Here is a 21,957-nt window from a genome sequence, read left to right as displayed (position 1 = left end):
CTGAAGACAGACCATCTCCGGATGGAGGAGAACTGTTTCCAATCCCACCTACTAGAGGGACTCTGGAGCGTCCTCCAGTGTCCCGTGGCCCGCAGTGTGCCAGCACATCTACCCCACAGCTTTGGCCACTCCCGATGAGTTCCCTTCTGGAACTCAAAACCTGATCCTCTCCCAGGGTCTAAAATAGACTACGCTCTGTGGCTTGCCTAGACACTTTACACACACAAAACAGAAAGCACACAAACCTGCTCGAGCAGACCTCCGATGTTGAGAACCACTCTGCCTGACATTTGGGGGCCAAAATGTCGCAGGCCGCTCTATCAAATGTTGGAACCCGCACTGCCAAAAGCCTTGGGGGCTAAGTTTTTAGAGCCCGCATTGCCCCAAGCTGCTTCGGTCCATGGGTTGGGGTTCAGCAAGAGAGAGAGTGGGGATGGACATGAAGAATGGAGACCAGAGTGTGACTCAATCCCATTTATTCTTCAGTCTCTCTTCTTCTCTCCAAGTCCCTAGTTCCCAGTACCAAGTCCTAATCCTAGTTCCAGCTGTAATAAGTCTCAAGTCCTTCTCCTAGTTCTAGTTGCTAATCTCTTTCCCAGTTCCAAGTTACAAGTCTAGTCTCAAGTTCTCAGTTCCAAATCTCAAGTTCCTAGTCACTCTCTTCTGAGTTCTCTAGTCCAAGTGTCTGTCTTCTGTCTGCCTCTCGCATTTTATATGTCTCACTTCTAAGTCACACCTTTAAGTCTTGTCTCTAAATCACACCTTTTAGTCATGCCTTTAAGTCTCACACCTTGGTCTGAGAGAGCTTGCAGTTCCCAGTCAGGGAACCAAAATGTTGAACCCTAAGATCCAAACTGGGAAGACACACTCCCACAGAAACACTCATGGACAGGGGGTTCAATGCAAAAGCAAGAGGTTTATTGATCCAGTGCACTGGAGTTTCCCCCCCTGTGCCCCGCCCACACACACAGGCTAGAGGAACCCTGAGCTAAAGCTAAGAGCAGTTTTTATACAGTTTTAACAGGGCTTACAAGGGCAGTCTTACAATCACCTCTTAGATAATGCTAACCACAAAGGCTGACCTCAAATGGCCACTCCCAAGTTTGGTTTCTTGGCAACTCATATTTGTACATTATCCTATGACAATGAGTGTTAGCATTATCTTATCATTACCCAGGTTTATTGCACTAAGGGCCAGCTTCCTGATAACCTTGTTTTTTTGTTGTTGTTTTTTGTTTGTTTGTTTGTTTTTTGTTTTTTGTTTTTCGAGACAGGGTTTCTCTGTGTAGCCCTGGCTGTCCTGGAACTCACTCTGTAGACCAGGCTGGCCTCGAACTCAGAAATCTGACTGCCTCTGCCTCCCAAGTGCTGAGATTAAAGGCGTGTGCCACCACCGACATGGGCTTCCTGATAACCTTTTAATCCTCTTATCTTGGGCCCTTCCTGGAATGAGTGTAAGTCTTTGGAATGCACTTCTCCTGGAGCGTGTCTCTGGAGAAATTAATTTTTAAGTTTAGGCTGAGACCTGAGATTCCTTCAGGCCATGTGTGTTGCATGTGCACCTGCACGTGTGCACACACACAAATAAATAGGTAAATAAATAAATACATTCGATTTACACTGTAAGTTTGGGCACATTACAAATGTAAAGGTTAGACTTGAGCTGGTAACAATTATACTTGTGGCGACATGTTCCACAAAGGGACAGACAGAAAGTAAGATGAAGAAGATACTGATTAAAGTGGAATGCTGCTTTATTTGGTTCATTCCAGGGGGAAGACCTTAGTTAATGGTTAATTGGTAGTTTTTTATTGACTAGGCCTACTAGGTCTTGCTGTTTATCCTGGGTTGGGTTTTGGTTTGCTGATTGACTTAGGGTTTCTATTGCTATGATCAAACAGCTTGGCCATGAGCAATTAGGGGAGGAAAGGGCTTATTTCAGCTTACACATCCGTATCACAGTCCATTACTTGAGGGAGCTGACACAGAGGCCACAGAGGAGTCCTGCTTACTGGTTTGTTCCTCATGAATTGCTCAGCCTGCTTTCCTATAGCGCCTAGGACCACCAGCCCATGGACGGTACTGCCCAGAGTGAGCTGGGCCCTCCAACATCAACCATCAATCAAGAGAATGCAACACAGGCTTGTCCACAGGTCAGATTAGTGGGGTCATTTTCTCAATTCAAGTGTCCTTTTCCAAAATGACTCTAGCTTGTGTCAAGCTGACATGAAACTAGTTAGCACATTGATGTAGGAACTCATGGGCCTTCCTGGTCGGTCAATGTAAAAAAGTCCATGTAAAATGCAGCCTTTTCCCCAAGGGTGTGTGACTGTATTCCCAGCCCTTGGGAGAGAGAGAGACAGGGAGGATGACCTCAGCTTGAAGCAGGCACAGGCTCCAAATAAGCTTTTCTCATCCCGTGGGCTACAGCACATTTGGTGGCCAAACGACCCTTTCCCAGGGGTCTTCTAAGACCATCAGAAAACCCAGAGATTTATATTATGATTCGTAAAAGTCGAAAAATTACAGTTACAAAGTAGCAATGGAAATTTTATGGTTGGGGGTCACCACAACACGAGGAACTGTACTGAGGGATTGTAGCATTAGGAAGATTGAGAAGTACTGCTTAATATCAATGTAAAGCATGCAATTCCCACCTCAAATGAAATTAGAGGTGGTTTATTCTGGAGCCAAATATGAATTACCATAGCCTGGGAACACAGATCTATGTCACCCCAAATTCTGTATTCCAACATGATAACAATTATGTGAAATTTTTACAGTCAAAGAAAAAAACTAAGTCATAAATCAACATTCTTTTAAAATGTATTGGTGGGGCTGGAGAGATGGCTCAGTAGTTAAGGGCACTGGTTGCTCTTCCAGAGGACCTGGGTTCAATTCCCAGCCACCAGATGGCAGCTCACAACTGTCTGTAACTCCAGTTCCAGGTGATATGACACCCTCACACAGATATATATTCAGGCAAAACCACCAATGCATATAATATAAAAAGAAATTTTAAAAATGTATTGCTGGTACCATCTGGAAGGTGGGTTAGCGAAAAGATGGGGAAGCTCTGCTGTAGGCCTCTCTCAGATGCTGGCTAAGGACATTGTAGATTTTGAGTTGGTAGAAGTTGGGAGGTCTGTTTGTATGTTCCAAAAAGATTGGAATTCCTCACGGGAATTGTGTTACACTCGGAGGTGGAAATTAAGTAGCTATTTTGGGGGCTAAAAATAGCCCAATAGAAGGGTGGGAGGTTGGGGAGTGAGGGGACTAGGGAGTGGTGCATGCCTTTGATCCCAGCCAGGGCTACACAGAAAAATCCTGTCTTGAAAAAGAAAGGAGAAACAAAACAAAACCTCAAGATACTTGGCTCTGAACTTGCAATTTCCACCCTCTCCCCATCACTGAAGTTCAAGCCAGTCATTGTTTGTGGAATGCTCAATGGGGTGTCACTTCTTTTCAGGGGATTTAATTCACAGTAGTGAGATTCCATCTCAAAAAACCAAAACAATAAAAAAAAAAAAATCCAAGTAAAACAAACTGAAAACATAAGACAAGTTTATTCTGAGCCAATATGACTGCCCATGGCCTGAGAGTGTGAGTTCAGGTTGCCTTTGATACAGAAGTAGCCTTGGAGGCCACTGGGAATGGACCTCACCCCCTGTTTCCCTGGTAACACTAGAAAGGAAGCTCTACAATTGCCCCTTTATACTATATGAAAAAAAAAAAAAAAAAAGAAGAAGTACCAGGGCTTTGTGGAGGCTAATGAAGGGAAGGCTACCGGGTAAAATGTCCATCTTAGTTCTACCTCTTGCCCTGGGTAGAGATATATTACTGTCTCCTTTAAGAGTTGATTCAGTCTCAATCACCTGGTCAACAGTCAGGTCCCATAGGAAGGCTGATTCACCTGAAGACAGCTAAGGAGATAGGAAAAAAATAAGCATCCCCTGAGGGAGCATACTGGCTGGTTTTGTGTGTCAACTTGACACAAGCTGGACTTATCACAGAGAAAGGAGCCTCCCTTGAGGAAATGCCTCCATGAGATCCAGCTGTAAGGCATTTTCTCAATTAGTGACCAAGGGGGTAGGGCCCATTGTGGGTGGTGCCATCCCTGGCTAGTAGTCCTGGGTTCTATAAAAAAGCAAGCTGAGCAAGCCAGGGGAAGCAAACCAGTAAGTAACATCCCTCCATGGCCTCTGCATCAGCTCCTGCTTCCTGACCTGCTTGAGTTCCAGACCTGACTTCCTTTGGTGATGAACAGCAATGTGGAAGTATAAGCTGAATAAATCCTTTCCTTCCCAACTTGCTTCTTGGTTATGATGTTTGTGCAGGAATAGAAACCCTGACTAAGACAGGGAGCTTGGGTACTCATACTGTGAAGACACCTCTCTCATGAGGCAGCTGCTTCCAGAGCAGCTTCTGCCATATGGCACTGTTAAGTCTGCCTGCTTCTCAAAACGTATAACTTTTCATTTTCCTTTCTATCTCTTTTTCAGATACTGACCAAATTCCTAAGCATACTTCCCCTGACACTCTGGGTGTCCCAATTCCTCCCAAACACCTCACTCTCTTTTCAACACACAAAGCCGCTTGCCAACCTCCGTTGATGAACACCCCTCCCTGCTCTTCTCGACCTTAACTCAGAAGGCATGGCCTTTTCTCTTCCTGTGTCTCAGAGAGTCAAGATAAAATCTACTGAGGTCTGAATGTTTCTTCACAGGGTCAAAAAAAAATCTGCTGAGTTCTGAATTATGAAGGGAGTGTAAGACTAGAATATGCTTCCCCATAAAAAGATGGAGTGATAGAGTGTTGAAGGGAAGAAAGACATGCAGCAGGGCTCTCTGCTCTCCATGTATTTGCCTACAAGGAGGAACAGATTTCAAAGTTAAGGTTTCCTTTGCCTGCTACAAGGGAGAACAAAGGTATGAACATAAAACACAACTTGGATCCAAAGGGAGCAAGAGTTTGTTTATTCTGAGCCAAATAGGAGTTTCCATGGTCTGTAACATGGATTCACCTTGCCCTGAGTAAAGTACTCCACTGTGACAGATGTTATATAAAATTTCATAATTATAAGACAAAAGAAAGCCATAAATCAATGTATTTACTGAGTATATTGGTGAGAGCTACAGGCAAGAGGGCCAGAGCAGAGTAGGGAAATCTCAGATTGCAATAGATAGCATTCTTAGCTCTAGGGGGTAGAGGCTAGAGGCTAAGTTTAATATTATATTCCAAAGCTTTGCCAGTATGACTTTGCCAGCCTGTAAAGTCATATACAGAGGCACCCTGGGCAGGTGGTCTTGGGGTATATAAGAACATAGACTGAGCAAGACAATAAGTAGCATTTCCTCATGGTCTTTGATTCAGATCTCCAGATTCCTGCCCTGCTTAAATTTTGCCTTGGCTTCCCTCAGTGATAGACTATAATCAGGACATGTAAGTCTTTTCTTTCCTCCTGAAGTTGCTGATGCTCATAGTGTTTACAATAGCAACAAAAGGCAAACTGGGGGGGGAGGGGGAGGGATCCAGGAAGACACTGACATAAAGCCTGGGCTTCCATTTGCACCTACATACATGTGAATAAAGACTGTAACTGCCTCATGATCTACCACATCACATCTTTCCACAGTCCAGATGTTCTAGCCTCTTAACCAGCATGCAGAGTCTTCAAAACAGAAGCGGATTTAAGACCAGTTTTCCCATCTTGCCAGCTTGGAAGTGGTACCTGGGGGATCTGTTCACAAGCTTTACTAACTGGATTTTCTCTGTTACTCATTTGCTGTACACAACTGCTACTTCTAGACTCAAAGTCTTTTTCCTATGCCCTCTGTCTTCTGAAAAAAAAAAAAAAAAAAAAAAGGTACTGCTTTCTGTTGACAAAGCACTGTTACATATCCCTGAGAATGCTAGTTTTATGTTCAACTTTCATTTTCTGTATTGCAAGTACCGTGGTATGAGTGTGTGTGTGTGCAAGTGAAACTATAGTTCATTTCTTACAACTACATATGGAATATACATTCTAATAAGCCTGTTTTTTCTTACTAATCTACCTTTTAAAACAGGAGCCCATCCATTCCAATCTACTCAGGAGTGTTTTGTCTTACATATATTATCCAAATTGAAGTTGGACCTAGTGTGGTGTGTATTCATAATCTCAGCTCTCAGGGGTCTGAGGCCAAACAATCATGAACTCTATTGGTTTATACAATCAGTTTATGACCAGCCTGAGATACAGTCTGACTGTGTCTCAAAAACAAACAGCAGCAACAAGAAAGAAAACCACAGACACACAAAACCCTTAAACTTTGGGCTATGCAAATACTGTTGTTCATCCAATGTTTCCTTTTCAAGGATTTTAATTTCTTCATTTTCATTAAGCTCTTTATTAGTTACTTTGTTCACTGTTATCACCATGCCTGACAGGTTTCTGACAGTCAAAGGCCACCATGGCAGCAGAGGCAAGATGCAGTGGCTGAGTTTGAGTCAAAGGGAGCATGCAGTAGCAGCTTCCACTCATGGTGGCAGACAGAAGCAGTGTGACAGATGTAGGCATGTCTCGAGTGGAGCCAGGTTCCACATCCTCAAGTTTTCATAACCCCTGGAACAGCATCAGCAGCCGAGGGCCAAGCATTCAGAACCAGCTTAGAGCTCTGCAAACAGAAACAGTCCCTAGCTGCTTATTTCTATAATTCACTGCAGCAGGAATGTCCTTAGGCCATGCTATTAAGACAGAGCAAAGAGACCACCTCTTAAAGGTATTTGACTAGGGGTTAAGTGTTACAAGTGCTTACAGCTCATCCAGAGGACCCAGCACCCAATATCAGGTGAGGGTACGTTACTTTAGGGGCTGCTCTCCTCTGGCCTCAGAGGGCACACATGTGACATACACTCACAAAGACACATTAAAACCTAAACTTCAAAAAGTACTTTTAATATAAAAGGATTCTTTAAAAGACCTTAGTTGCGGGGCAGTGGTGGTGCACGCCTTTAATCCCAGCACTTGGGAGGCAGAGGCAGGCAGATTTCTGAGTTCGAGGCCAGCCTGGTCTACAGAGTGAGTTCCAGGACAGCCAGGGCTACACAGAGAAACCCTGTCTTGAAAAAACAAAATAAATAAATAAATAAATGACTTTAGTTATTTATATGTGTATGAGTGTTTTGTCTGTGTGTATGTATGTGTGTCACATCAAGCGTCTGATGCCCTCAGAGGCCATGTTAGAGCTCCTGGAACTAGAGTTATAAATGGTTGTGAGCCATCATGTAGATTCTAGAAACCAGACCCGAGTCTTCTACAAGAGCAGCAAATGTTCTTAGCCATTGATCATCTCTCTAGTTCAACAAACAAACAAACAAACAAAACCCCAAAAACTCAACAAGCATGCAAAAAAAGTATTTTTTTTTTTGGTACATTTCTATTTCAGAAAAAAGCAGGAAGAATCTGCCTTGACGCTCCAACATGCCTGCTCAATTAGGCACACTGACATTAATGCAAACCCAGATGCTAGCCCACACCCAGGTTATAGCCATTATCTCAACCGCAAGGTCAACATGATGTTTAAACCGACTTCCATTGGTAAGTACATAAAAGAGGCTCATAATTACATTTTTTTGAGAAGGGTTTTCCTTATATTGCTCAAGATGGCCTTGAATTCTCAGACTCAAGAGTTCCTCTTGCCTCAGCCTCTCAGATAATTGGGACTAAAGCCATGGACTACCACACACTGGCCTAAGTGTGATTTTAACTAGTGGAGGGCATCTGGGTTTTTGAGTTGTAGTTACAACACTCAATAGTAAATCGTGCCGGGCGTGGTGGCGCACGCCTTTAATCCCAGCACTTGGGAGGCAGAGGTAGGTGGATTTCTGAGTTTGAGGCCAGCCTGGTCTACAGAGTGAGTTCCAGGACGGCCAGGACTACACAGAGAAACCCTGTCTCGAAAAACCAAAAAAAAAAAAAAAAAAAAAAAAAAAAAAAAAAAAAAAAAAAAAAAAGTAAATCGTGGTTGATAATGAGAAGACAAACGGCTTTTAGTAATAAAAATTAGTAGCGTTTCCCCATCTGGAAAATGATGTGCAGCTACGTTCTCTCTGCTCTCTTCCTACTTAAAACATTTTAATTCTGCACAATAAAAGGTGTAAGTAGAAATTAGGTAACGTTTAGAAGTAATAAGTACTTCTAAATGGTAGCACTTCCTCCCTGTAAGTATTGCTGAAAGGGTTTCTCTACTTTATAGACGGAGGAACAAGAGCCCAGACCTATGACTACACACCCACCTGCAGGGTCACATTCTAAGAGGCGACGCTGACTCACTCCAGGTCTGTTCTCTCAGACACCCACTTGTCTGCATGGAGGATGGCATCTCTAGCTGCTCAGCCAGGCACAGAAGTTACCACAGACAAGAGGCACTTTGACTCCATGGGCAGAAGCCTCTGAATACACGGCTGCTTTGGTGATCTTTAAGGCAGTCTTCACTTTGGCTGCACTTAGAATGAGATGACTCTCAGGGCAAGTTTAAGACTTATCCAGAAAGGCTCACAGTTCAACTGTCAGTATCTTCATTCGGGATTTTATTTCTGCTGAGTATAAAGGTAATTTGGGAAGGTAGAGACAAGGCGGTCATCAGTTCACGCCATCCTCAGCTAACTAGTAAGTTTAATGCCAATTTGGCTCTGTGAGACTCTGTCTCAAAAAAACAAACAAAACAGTTCTATTATAATTATTAATGCTATCTTTTTATTGTTGTTTTGAGACAAGATCTTCCTATGTAGCCCTGGTTCATTTGGAACTTTCTATATAGTTGAGTCTGGTCTGGGACTCAACAGACCCATCTGCCTCTCCTGAGTGCTGGGATTAAAGGAGTGTCACCATATCCGACTATTTATACCATCTGTCTCAGTTTATATTTCCGAGAAAGTGTCAGAAAAAAACCTCTTTAAGTTTAGGAGTTAAGACCAGGCTAGGCTATATGGTTTGATCATCAGAAAGGTAGGTGTAGAGGTACGTAATAAATGAGAATTTTAAAAGGTCCTTTAGAAAGTCTAGAGCCAGGGGTTGGAGAGATGGCTCAGTGGTTTAGAGCACCGGCTACTCTTCCAGAGGTCCTGAGTTCAACTCCCAGCAACCACATGGTGACTCACAACCATCTGTAATGGGATCAGATACCTTCTTCTGGTGTGTTTGAAGACAGCTAAAGTGTACTCTTATAAATAAAATAAGTCTTTTTAAAAAGGCCAGAGCCAGAATGTTATTTTGTTTCCCAGAACCCAATTTAACACCCGTGTTACACACACACACACTCACACATCACCCACCTAAATCTACTAATTATAGGTGAATTGAACCCCACCAGCCTCTGAGATGACAAAAGCAGTACATTCTGACCCTATAGTTGAGGACTTGGGGCAGATGTTCTAGATGGATAAAAAGAAATTTTATCTGACCTCGCCCCACCTGGTCTGCTCCCTCGCCCTGGCAGAGGCAGTCAGACTAAGATGCATCAGGCCAGGGCAGCAAGATGAAGCACTTCAGCTTTGTTCACAGCTACAAAATAACACTCGACTCCTTCCCTCCTGAGTAATCACCACTCATTACATGCTTAGCTCTGCCCTTTGGGCGCCTGGCCTGCAGAGGAACTAGGCTGGGCCCAGAGTTCTCCATCTGGGGTTTTCAGTTTTGCTTTGTTTAAGAGCTTATGTTCAGAGTGCTTAGTCTTGCATCCCCTTATGAATTTCCCTCCAGATGAGGTCTGTTGTTAACACCTCTACAGAGTTGGCCTCAGATCCTAAGCAAGGGTGCTTCCTACAAATAGACAATTGTTTTTAAAGGGCCAGCAGCCTGTAGAGGAAGTCTGGGATTTGTTCCCAGCACTCCTAGAGTGTGGCTCATACCAACTGTAATTCCACAGACAAACACACACATAAAACAATAAAATTAAAGGGGGGTGGTGGTGGTGGTGGAGCCAGATGGCACAGGAGTAAAGGTGCTTGGCCCCAAGCCTGATGATGTGAGTTCAGTTTCCGGGTCCCATGTGGTAGAACCAACTCCTGCAACTCCTTCACACTGGTGCTGTGACATACATATGTCCCCTCATATATATATATATATATATATATATATATATATATATATATATATACATGTAAGTAAATAAACATACAGAATTAAATTAGCAAAGGGGAACATTCAGGCAACTAGATCAGTCAGCTCCACACCATACCCCGAAGAGTTAGCAGAAACCAGTTTTTATGGTTTTAAAAAAAACCAAAACCGCTGGCTTTTTGTCCTTGACCATAATTGGGACCAGAGGGAAGGACAGCCTCCTACTAGCTTTTGAAAGCCACTTCTGACATCAGAAGTCTGGTCTCAACTCTCTGAACACTGTTTCTTCCTCGAAGTGGCTCTCTGACCCTTTGGTCTTCAAGAACTGTCTTTGAATAATTTTTTAGGCTACATGGGTGATTTGTCATCCTAGTCCTGAGAACATATTAGCCAGGACCTCACCACCTCCAGCGTTTCACTCTGCCTTTAAAACCTAACTCTCAATTCCTTACTCTCTCCTCCCACTGTCCTTCCGTGGGTGTCTCATCAAGGCATTTCCTTTAGAAGACCCATCCTAGTCCTGCTTTCCTGGTTTGGAGAGAGTTGAAAGCACCGCCCACTTACATTCTTCCCACATCCTGGAATATTAATACTTAGCCACAAGGGCAAAGCATAAACCATGGCTGTGTGTGACCCTTGGCATTTAGGACAAGCCATCTGCAACAGTAAAGCATTCCTGCTTGCAACATTTCCTTTATGAATCCCTCTGTGGCACAGAACCCTGCCATACCATCATTGTTCATGAGCATTCCTATGTGACTTCTGACAGCAGGACCTCTGCTCCACATCACCTGTATCACAGTTCGAGGGAAACCACAGCCACGGGTGGACTCAATGGCTGTGATAGTTGCCTGTTGCTGTGATAGTTAAGTATGGAATATCCAGACTGGATATGTGAATTGAAGCTATGAAAAGGCACTGACCTAAGTCATTCCAGGTACCAATTACATATTTCACCGGGCAGCAGTACCTGTTTGATTTCAAAGAACCAAGAAGGGCAAGACTCGATAAACAATTGTAATGGAAAAGCCACCCAATGTAGCCGCAAATGATATATGTCAGATTGGAAATGTGTTCAAGTCAGGGTGTGCTACGTTGTCTGGACACTATCTATGTACTTTATTTTCTTGTATTGATTGTGGTAATCCAGCTAGAGAAGTTGTAGAAAACTGCTTAAATCTAAACAAAATGCCCTGCTGAGAGTATTCTCTGACTGGTGGATTCTGTCAAACCAAGTATTAATGTCCCATTATAGCTGGACTGTTCACAATCTCCATGTAGAAGCAACTTAGCTATATGAATCTTCATTTTTAAGCCATAGGGTCATTGCAAAAAACAAAAACAAAAAACCTTACCAAGTTTGAGTCTTTGAAGCAGAGCATCAAAATGAAAGGAGACAGCTCACAGTTTATAGGTATCATGAATAAACCACCTGTAAGACTATATTTCTATGACTTGTTTTAAAAAAGACAGGTAAATGATAGATTCAAATAATAGATTCAAAGGAAGATTTAATGGTTTCAGCCAATCAGATGATTTCTAGGCACTAGATGCCTATGTGCCTGCATTTTTTGTTTGTTTCTAGAAGGCTTTTTCTTTCTTTATTTTTTTAAAGATTTAATTTTTATATACATGAGTACACTGCCGTTTTCAGACACACCACAAGTGAGGATCAGCTCCCATTACAGATGGTTGTGAGCCACCACGTGGTCGCTGGGAATTGAATTCAGGATCTCTGGAAGACCAGTCAGTGCTCTTAACTGCTGAGCCATCTCTCCAGCCCCCAAAGGAAGATTTAAAACAATAACATCTTCAAACAACTCCAAACCCCAGTTAGATGGCTCAGTGGGTATCTGCTGCCAAGACTGAGGACCCAAGCTTGATGTATGGGTAGCACGTGATGGACAGAGAGAACCAACTCCCAAAAGCTGTTCTCCGACCTCAGCACATGCGCACATATACAAGTGGACACACTAAATAAAATTAAAAATCTTCAGTCACATTCATATTGTATCACTGTAGGTACCTTTAGCTGTTCTGAAATTACATGGGACACTAAACAAATATGGAAAGCTTTACTTTGGCTTGATGAAATACAAAGAAAGGCAACTCAAGGCATCATTTATAATCTTAGAGTTTGCTGTCACATACACAATGCTGTGCTAACAAGCAATGAGCACTTTCGTAAAAAATTTATTTCACACTTTTATACAAATATCCACAGGTATTTTCTAATTATGAAATAATTTTACAATGCTAGTTAGTATAAAAACCTATCAAATGCAAACAGACCAGTGACTTGACTTGAGATGACATTTTAGACAACTATAAATTTAAACAACATGACATTCTTGTTTCTTTGCTGTTGAACTCCCTCCCAACCCTTTCTAGGACATTCAATTTCATAACAAAGGTCTACAAACACTGTCAAGATATCAGCTTCTTGGCTGTGTCCTTTAAAGCCAGTGTGCTAGGCTCTAAGATACCCAAGCAAGAAACTGAGACTTTATACACTACTAGGACCTGTGGTAGAGAACTTTCTGTAAACAAGGCATCATTTGTAAAACCATGTTTTTGAGTGAAAAGGCAGAAGTAGAACCAGAATAAGTCTTTAATATCTTAAGGCTGTAATGATTTATGAAAGAAAAAAAAAGAATTAAAATTCAAAGCAACGATGGCACATTTAGCAAAGTTTTGTTCTTTTAAAAGACGGAGAAATGGCTGGGATCTAGCTCAGTTGCAGAGTGCTGGCCTAGCATGGTCAAAGCTTGGGGTCACTCCCATGCACATACCTGCAATCATAGCCCTAGGGCAGGGAGGCAGGGGGATCATAAGTTCAAAACTATCCCAAGCTACCTAAGGAGTTCAAGGCCAACCTGGGTTACTTGAGACCCAGTCTTAAAATAAGATAGAGAACTGCTTATACAGTAGCCAAACAAATTAGCACCTGTTTGTTACCATATAAATTATTTTAAAGAACAATTTTAAAAAAGCTTTGATAATATATTCAATCTCTGTTGAATATATATAATATATATAAATAATTGTTTCCCCCTGCTACCATTTTTATAACCAGCCAACCAACCAACCAAGGCAGGCCCAGTCATGCTAGGCAAGCACTTTAGCAATGAGCTAAAAGTAGTCACAAGTCATTTGGAGGAATTTAGATTCGGTGAACAATTAGAAAAAAAGCAAATATGGACTCGCTGGCTGAACGGTCCCGATGATATTTGAGGAGCTAAGTGCTGGGGCACTCCATCTGTCTGCTGTGGCCGTTTTGGCAACAGATGCTCTTCAGTAGTCTCACACTGGATTGGTCTGGATCCACATGGTACTCACTTCAGGTCCTAAATACACAGTGTTGGCAGCATCGACCCTACAGTTCAGTGAGCACGCTCATTTCTAAGAGTTCTGAAAGTTACAGCACGAAGTTCAGAAGTTCCACACAGGGCTCAAAACTGCACACCCAATGCCGGGGAAGGATGAAACGTCCTACAGTTAACCCCCTTTGTCAAACCTTCTGGGTTGGGGGAGGGCCTGCCAGAAAGGAGATGGTATCATGCACAGGTGAGTTTAAGTTATTAAAACGACCCTTGCATGTTTATAAAGAACTTTTCTTTTTGCAGTAAATAATTAAGGTCAGAACAACAACAACAAAAAATGACCTCCTAGGTTTGTTCTCATTCTCATCACTTAAACCAACCTGAAGCATCTTTGGCTTATTAGTCAACAGCAAGATGGCTTGAAGAAAAAATAAATATCATATACAAACAAATGTAACTAGCATTCAAGTCTGTCGAACCTGTGCTTTCGTGTCAAGGGAGATGGGAACCTGTGTGCATTTGGCATCAGCAAGGGTCCTCACTTCTAAGAGAGGCCAAAGGGTAATCTCACCTTCTATTGCACATTTGATTTAAGACAACTTTCAACAGAGGCACAGCTATCCATTGGCAGAGTCTTGAGCCAAGGGACAATTAGCTTGCAGGTTCTCCAACCTTTTGAGAAGAACGCTTGTAGGAGCAGGCTGGGATAGTCACTCTCTTAGCACAGGTGATCGTGGGAAAGAATGTCCCAGGAGTGCAGATGGGCAGGCCCTGTCCCAGCGTGTGGACGTCAGCCATATCAAAAACAAAGGCAATCCAGAAAGTTAAATTAAGGCAGTTAAAGAAAAACCCACTCTACTAGTCTTAAATTTGGCTGTGCAAAACAGGAGCCTTAGGTGTAACAATATCCACAGTTGAAACTGTAGGTCCGTACTGGGTGTCGTCAGTCTGAAATCATATACGGGGGCCTGAGCAGGCTTTGAAGCCACCTGGATTTCTGAGTTAGGAAAAATAAGGGGAGGACTTTGGGTAGTGTGAGGCTTTCTTCCCTGTAAGTAACTTTCTATGAGTAACTTTCATTTTCATTCCACTTCGTGATCCACTGTTTTTTTTCGAGGTTATCAGTGTGTTTCTCATCTTTGATCTCGCGCTCTTCTTTCCGGATCCGCACGGCGTGGTATCGGGGAATGCTGTCATCGTACCTAGAGCGCTTAAAGAATCCGCACTGGAAAGGGGAGTAAGGGAGAAAAACAAGATGGAAGTTAGTTAATCTGAAGACCAGGTGGACTACACTAGAACATGTAAGCACTCGGTGTGTCTAGGTCTGCCTCTGGAGTGCACGAACAAAGCACTGATTTCTTTAAGAAAATATAGGCAGTGGGATAAGCAGGGAGGATGAGTGTGAACCTGGCAGAAAGTCAATGTCCACCTTCTTTACATTTTACGGCTTCAGCTATTTCTTGACTAGTAATTTAAATATTTTGTAAAACAGTGCTTTAGGTGAAAAAAAAAAAGTCCACCATATAAGTAAAAAATCTAATTTTCATATCACTAGATCATTATAAAACACCTTGTATTTGTGTGTAAGAAACTGGAGCTTGCTGTGTAGCCAAGGCTAGCCTCAAACTCAACATCATCCAGTCTGAAGCTCCCTAGTGCTGGATAATAGGCATGTGCATACCATGACCACCTTAAGGGCATTTCTCTAAGGGTGTAAAGAAAAAAATTACTATTTCTCACCCATTAATAAGCTGTAAATCAGGTCACAAGTAATTTTACAAATGCTATTTGGTATGCCATGTTCTAATGGGTTTCTTTAAGATGATTCTCTCCTCCCTGGGCTTTATGTCACTATTGTCACTGGGTAGACTCGCTGGGGTGCTTCCAAGTAACTGTGTTGCATAAGAACAGCAGTCAGTCATGAACCTCACAGCTCTCAGGGCAGCATCACCACACTGAATTTTGGAGCATTCCCCAGTTTCTCCTCTTCATTTAAAAACAGGAAGGAAAGAAAGGGGGAGGGGGCTTATGGAGGAGAGGGAGAAGTAGAGAAGCCAAATTATTAAAGCTTATTTACTTAAAAAAAAAAAAAAAACAATCTAAACCAAAGTGCATTTAAAAAATATGTCTAATATTTTTGAACCAGACTTTAGAAAATTATAAACAAGAATTTACATGTTTTTCTTTTTAAAGGAGTCTTTTCAAATTTAAAACTGCAGTTCAGAAGAGTTCTGTGCAGAATGATCAGCTAATGTCTTTATTTTGTGACAGCAAGAATAGAATAATTATATTGAAGAATGTTGTGTTATAACATTGCCATGAGGCAAGACAAAAATCACAATCCCAAATGGGCCTGGAGTTTTGTTTAGGCCATTTCTCTATGGTCTCATTTGTAATTCGGTGCAGAAAAAGCCAATATACTTATTATAAAATATGACTACTGTCTGCCCCATTTAAGAAAACAGAAGGAAATGCAGTTTGAAACATAAAATCAAAGTGGCCATATCGGGACCACTGGGTCAATGCCACAGAAAGAACTGGAGCAATAACTAATCTCTCTTGCCCATAGAAAAGAAAAGTGAATTGCCAATAATTCCTGTGTCCATGGGTTTACAAATCATAGGAGAAAAATACAAACTTAGGTGGAATAAAAGGGCTATGCACGTGAAACCCGGTCAAATCCATTACAACACGTTGAAGTAGAAACCACCAACACTTTGGTGCTAGAATTTTTTGAATGCTGATGGTTACTTGGGCAAAGGACCACGTATGTCCTGAAGTACTCGAGAAGCCCATGTGCTGACAAGGATTCTTTGTTGCAATGGCTTTGGCCCAGAAGAGACACAAGGGAAAAGGAAGACGCATGCTTGGCTAGCACGGGACCACGTCCAAGCGGCAGTAAAAAGCACCCCAAGCCTGGCTAGCCATCGCTGTAGAGCAAGGACAACACAATGAAGACAAGGAGAAGAGAGCCTCTTCCCAGGAGCTACACAAGCTCTCCCACATGCAACAGGCGAAGCAGGCAGTCAAGAAAGCTCCTGTCCCTGGGAAATTCCAAAACGAACAAGAAATCTGGACTGATTTCTTATGCACTTTTGAAATTCCGAGTGGGACATGACGTAAGAACACATGGCAAACAGAGCAGCTATGGAGCTCTTAAGACCTAATCAGACAAACCAGTGTGGTTGCCTTAATTGCTGTGGTGGTGTTTAACAAGCATACAAAATAACTCACCTGCAACAGAAGATTCTTTGTGCAACAACAACAACAACAAACAACAACAACAACTGAACTTTCAAGTGAAATAACAAAAATAAATAAATCCAAGCAAGGCAAGCCACTTGGAAACAACTGTTAATGGGACAGACACAGCAAGCTGTCGCTCTTAAGTTAGCCACCACAACCACAGCAGGTCCCACAGCTAGCGATGAAAAACATTGATCAATTACCAATTACGAAAGTAGATCAATACTATGCATCGGAAGTAAGCCTCTCTTTATCAGACGGCTGAGTATGGATCTCAGCCTTGTGATAGGTGGCATCGTAATGATCTTTCTTATTTCTCTTGAAGAAACCACACTACAAGGAAGCAAGGTATTTAGTCAATTTTACAGTTTTGTGTTTGAAAGCTAAAGAACAGAATACCTCAGCCTTTAACCTAAGTGAATGGTCACTGTGCCATCACCCTGTGCCAGCATTTAACAGAGTCTGTCACTCGGTGTTGCTACACACACTAATTGACTTTTCTATTTGTAGCAGAAATCTTAGGGTCATCCTAAAACGAAAATACATGCACATTTGACTGGAACTTCAGGTGATTTTTTTTTTCTTGCAGAATGGACTCTAAAAAGTCAAAAACAGTCACTTCTGCAGTCTACTGAGACAAATGATAAAAAATAAAGTCTGTAAAATTCAGTACAAGTCAAAAAAAAAAAAACCATGAATATAGTAGGTTTATCTGCTTCTGCAATAAACTTTATGGAACAATGCTCTCTGCTGGGTACCTCTAAGCCAACTGGTAGTGTGAGTCACAGAATAAATTCCAATGAAGGAGTGATTGCTGTCCTTTTCCCTGGATTCAGAAGCACCATGCAACCCTTCAACAGGAGGAACACATGTTCCTCGGTTTAGGTCACTCTAAATGAGTATTAAAGTGTAATTTCACTCTCTGCTCTTATTTTCTTCAGTCAAAAATGGAAAACTTTTCCTATTTACTTTTATCTGGGTCACAGGCCGCGGCAGCTATCTTTTGAAATAAAACTCGGTTAGTGTGGTGGTTTGAATATACTTGTCCCAGGGAGTGGCACTATTAGGAGGTGGCCTTGTTGAAGTGGGTATGTCACCATGGGTGGGGGCTTTAAGATCTTCTTCCTAGTTTCCTGGAAGTCGGTCTTCTCCTAATGGCCTTCAGAACAAGATGTATAACTCTCAGCTCCTCTTGCACCATGCCTGCCTAGATGCCGCCATGCTCCTGCCTTGATGATACGGGACTGAACCTCTGAACCTGTAACCCAGCCCCAATTAAAAGTTGTTTTTATGAGAGTTGCCTTGGTCATGGTGTCTCTTCACAGCAGTTAAACCCTAACTAATACAGTCAAATAAATCTTCTGGCAAAATTGTGCTTCCTAGTGTAGCAACTCATAAAGGAAAAAAAATCTACATCTGCCTATTGCAAGGTGGGAGCAACCGACTGTACATGGTTATTCAAGTTTAATTCAAATTTAAATTGAAAAATGCAACTCTTCCACTGTACCAGCCAAAGGTGACTCCTGGTAATCATGGGATGATGCCACTCCAGGACATTTCCATATTATGGATTGTTGTACTGGGATGTACTGACTTAGCCTGTCTCATGTGTACTTGTGGCTGTGCTATCAGGGTAATACACAGCGAACACAGCCAAGTTGGAGTCATAAGAACTAGCAAATAGGGCAGGAAGAAAAGTTAACCAAAATGAATAGTCTTTTTGTTTATTTTTGACGGGGTTCTCTGTGTAGCCCTGGCTATCCTGGAACTCACTCTGTAGATCAGCTAGCCTTTAACTCAGAGATCCAATTGCCAGTCTGCCAAGTGTAGGGATTAAAGGGACCAGTACCCAGCAAAATGAATAGTCCTAAGATTCCTGAGGACTTTTGTCCTTTATTTCCAAAAGGCAGCTTTTATGAAACAAATAAAGCCAGGATTGCTCTGGTTAAAGTGGAGCTCTCCAGTAGCCTCTGACACTGATGTAGATGGACAAGCTTAGCTTAAAGACTGAGAACTGGGGCTAGAGAGATGGATGGCTCAGTGGTTAAGAGCACTGACTGCTCTTCCAGACTTGTGACTGCTGAGTTCAATTCACAGCAACCACATGGTGGCTCACAACCATCTGTAATGGGATCTGGTGCCCTCTTCTGGTGTGTCTGAAGACAACTATAGTGTACTCATATACATAAAATTATATATATATATATATAAAATTTTAAAATATATATATATGAGAAAAAGACTGCTGAACTGTACAGCCCACTCATCATCCCTCCTTCCTTTCCTTTCCTCCACAATGCCGGGGACAGAATCCAGAGCCTAACACACAGTATAAAGCTGCTTGACTGATAAGCCATATCCCTGAACCCTAGAATCCTTTCTGATCCTTAAACTCCTTGTTTTAACAGGAATAATATTCTTTTATAAAGAAGAATATGAAGTGGTAAGACTGACTTCCGTGTGAAGGCTGAGGAAGGTATCTGATCATTTTAGAATCTACTTCAGGGTCTGAAAATCAGAATGTCAAAGAACCCAATGAGATCATTTAGTCTGAACCAATTATTAAACAGCTGAGATCAGAGGGATGAAAATGATTTGCTCAAAATTATATATGGCTCAGGTATCTTAACTCTGCATCTTCTGTCATGACTACCCAAGGATTCAAGACTGTCAATAAGATCTGCTCTGGGAAAAGACTGGCATTGTGGCCTCTTCCAGAGAATACAAGAACATCCTCAAGTATCAAAAACCCAAATTAATTTTTTAAAATCAAATAATTATACCAAGAGCCCTAATATTCATTGACTGTATTTGCCAGATAAACCTACTGCTTGAGATATAGCTGAGTAAAACATTAAAAAAAAAAATCTATGTATCAGAAAAGCTCCTGGTATTAACAGATACCAAGTCTCAGAGTATCTCAGCCTGGCAAAAGGAGGTTGTTTGGAAGAATGGTGTTGGGGGGAGACTCACTCAAAACTGGAAAATCAGGATTATTCTTTGTCTGCCATACTCTAAGACATGATGGAAGGAAAGGGGTGGTTTGACTCTAGCACATTCTTATTCCCCTCAACAATCCTTCTGGAATAGATACACTGGGAAGCACTCTGCACATAATGGCTCTGTAATAAGAACGGTAGCATTTCTGTGGTGCAAGTCATGAATCCAAAGTCTAAGACTATCCATATTGTCCCCTCATGTCATATTGGATTCTACCAAGTCAGTCATCAAGACGTCAGTTTCCAGAGATTTCTGTAATCTGGAATCACCCATAAGGACGGTGGACCTCCATCACTCCCTGGGACTCACATGAGACCTACAGAGGTTGTAATCTACTGACAAACGCTTGTAACTGTCTCCTACACAGTCTTTTGACAGCATATGACTCTTTATGGGCAGATAATCTCACAGATCAGAGTCTATTGAAGAACATCACACCGAGCCTGTATGTTCGCCATAGTTGTTACAGGCTGAGAACCGTGAGATGGAGTATTCATTCTGCCATGTTTTCTCCCTGCTAATCTAGATGTAAAGGTGACAATTCCCAGTAGCTGTCATAAAGGCTTTTTTTTTTTTTGGTTTTTCGAGACAGGGTTTCTCTGTGTAGCCCTGGTTGTCCTGGAACTCACTTTGTAGACCAGGCTGGCCTCGAACTCAGAAATCTGCCTGCCTCTGCCTCCCAAGTGCTGGGATTAAAGGCGTGCGCCACCACTGCCCGGCTGAAGGCTTCTTTACAGAAGGGGAAATTAGCAGGAATTTATATTCAGATCAAACTGTTATCTGTCAATCCGGCTTACAATTTATGGTTTGATCTTAGGTACAGAGAATGCTAAATAAAGTACTAAAATTCAAACTGTCATTTACCAAACAAGCTGAATTATATGAGACATTAAACTTACTTTAAGAAACTTCTTACATATAAGTAATCTTTAAATACAAATTATTAAGTAGTTATGTGGGTATTCCTTGTAAAAAAGTCTCCCAGATTTGCCATAATTTTATGATAAAATGTTGGAAAAGGGGGCTGGAGAGATGGCCCAGCAGTTAAAAGCACTGACTGCTCTTCCAGAGGTCCTGAGTTCAATTTGCAGCAACCACATGGTGACTCACAATCATCTGTAATGGAATCTGATGCCCTCTTCTGGTGTGTTTAAAGACAGCAGTGTACTTACATACATTAAGTAAGTAAGTAAATAAATAAATAAGATTTTAAAAAATGTTGGGAAAAAGAAAAACAATTAAAAAAGGAACTATAAACTTGTCAGTGTGAATCCTTCTCTATAAAAACATGAAGTTTACATAATCCCAAACTCAAGTGACAGACATGACTTACCTTCCACAGTAAAAACACTAATAGAGCCAGCATCAAAATCCCGGCAAGAACAGCCAGGAGGATGATCCACCAAGCTATTCCTGAATACTGAGCTACAGTCTTTGAGGGAAACACCGTCACTCGAACCTGCAGGGCACAAAAGAGAGAGAGACCACTATAAACCAGGTGCCAGCTCACATCGGGCACCGATGGTTTCAGTCCTGCTCAATTCTGCTCCTGAACATGCTTTGAATGAAAAGTGTAAGGACAGACAAGTTGCTTGCTTTGACAGCCATTCCTCTCGACAACAGAAACTGCTTCAACGGGCTTTCCCTGAAGATCTCTCCAGAAGAGAAAAACTATACAATGACATACCCACCATTCCCTTTTGTGTCTGAACAGCTATCAACAGCTAACTGTGTCACCACAATTACTGGGTTTTGTTCTGTTGTTTTTAAATCTTGCTGTACTGGGGTTGAGCCTCACACTTGTGTAGTAACCACTCTTCCTCTGAGCTCTAGCTCCAGCCTTTAACCTGCATCCTTTTGAGAGGGATCACACTTTTAGTTAAGTTTCAGTAGTGGAAAGCAAAGGGTAGGTTTGGGTGCAACTATTATACAAACCTCAGATTCCAAAGATGCTGTGAAATAGAGGACAAGCTTTGTGACAAAGAGGAGCCATTAAACACTTTTTCTTAGGTCATCAAACTAAAGACCCTCATAACAATACAATTTCCTAAAATGACTTGCTACCATGCTTTTAAAACAATATATATGGACAAAGTGAGTTTCTTCAGGTGAAACTCAGACTCAAGCTGTAGCAATGAGAAGCTTACATTCTAAGCATTTGATCACTGGCAAGTACCCATCAAAAATGTTTACCCCCCAAACCTAAAATGTCTTAGTGATTTGTAACTACTCAATAGAAGTGACTATAAGGCTTTATAATTCCTAGTAACTTTTCCCTTTGGATTC

At 41.9% G+C, this 21,957-nt stretch overlaps 1 protein-coding gene across 2 annotated transcripts in view; it reads right to left on the bottom strand.

The window, feature by feature from the left end:
• Positions 1–14,402: 14,402 nt before the first annotated feature.
• Positions 14,403–21,957, bottom strand: part of Itga6 (integrin subunit alpha 6) — a 68,663-nt gene continuing 61,108 nt past the window's right edge. Inside the window, exons 24-26 of one of the 2 annotated variants that reach the window (XM_034494498.2) lie at positions 21,005–21,130; positions 16,875–17,004; positions 14,511–14,650 (exon numbers count right to left, since the gene is read on the bottom strand). In XM_034494498.2, the coding sequence (XP_034350389.1) occupies positions 16,897–17,004; positions 21,005–21,130 (234 nt within the window). In that variant the 3' untranslated portion in view covers positions 14,511–14,650; positions 16,875–16,896. Of the gene's footprint in view, positions 14,651–16,874; positions 17,005–21,004; positions 21,131–21,957 lie in introns of both variants that reach the window. The other variant, XM_034494499.3, reaches the window with a different exon arrangement.

Source organism: Arvicanthis niloticus, chromosome 2, assembly GCF_011762505.2.
Source record: "Arvicanthis niloticus isolate mArvNil1 chromosome 2, mArvNil1.pat.X, whole genome shotgun sequence".
In the NCBI taxonomy this organism is placed as follows: Eukaryota; Metazoa; Chordata; class Mammalia; order Rodentia; family Muridae; genus Arvicanthis; species Arvicanthis niloticus.
Note: the sequence above shows the minus strand (reverse complement) of the source record. Positions and strands in the feature narration are given on the sequence as shown.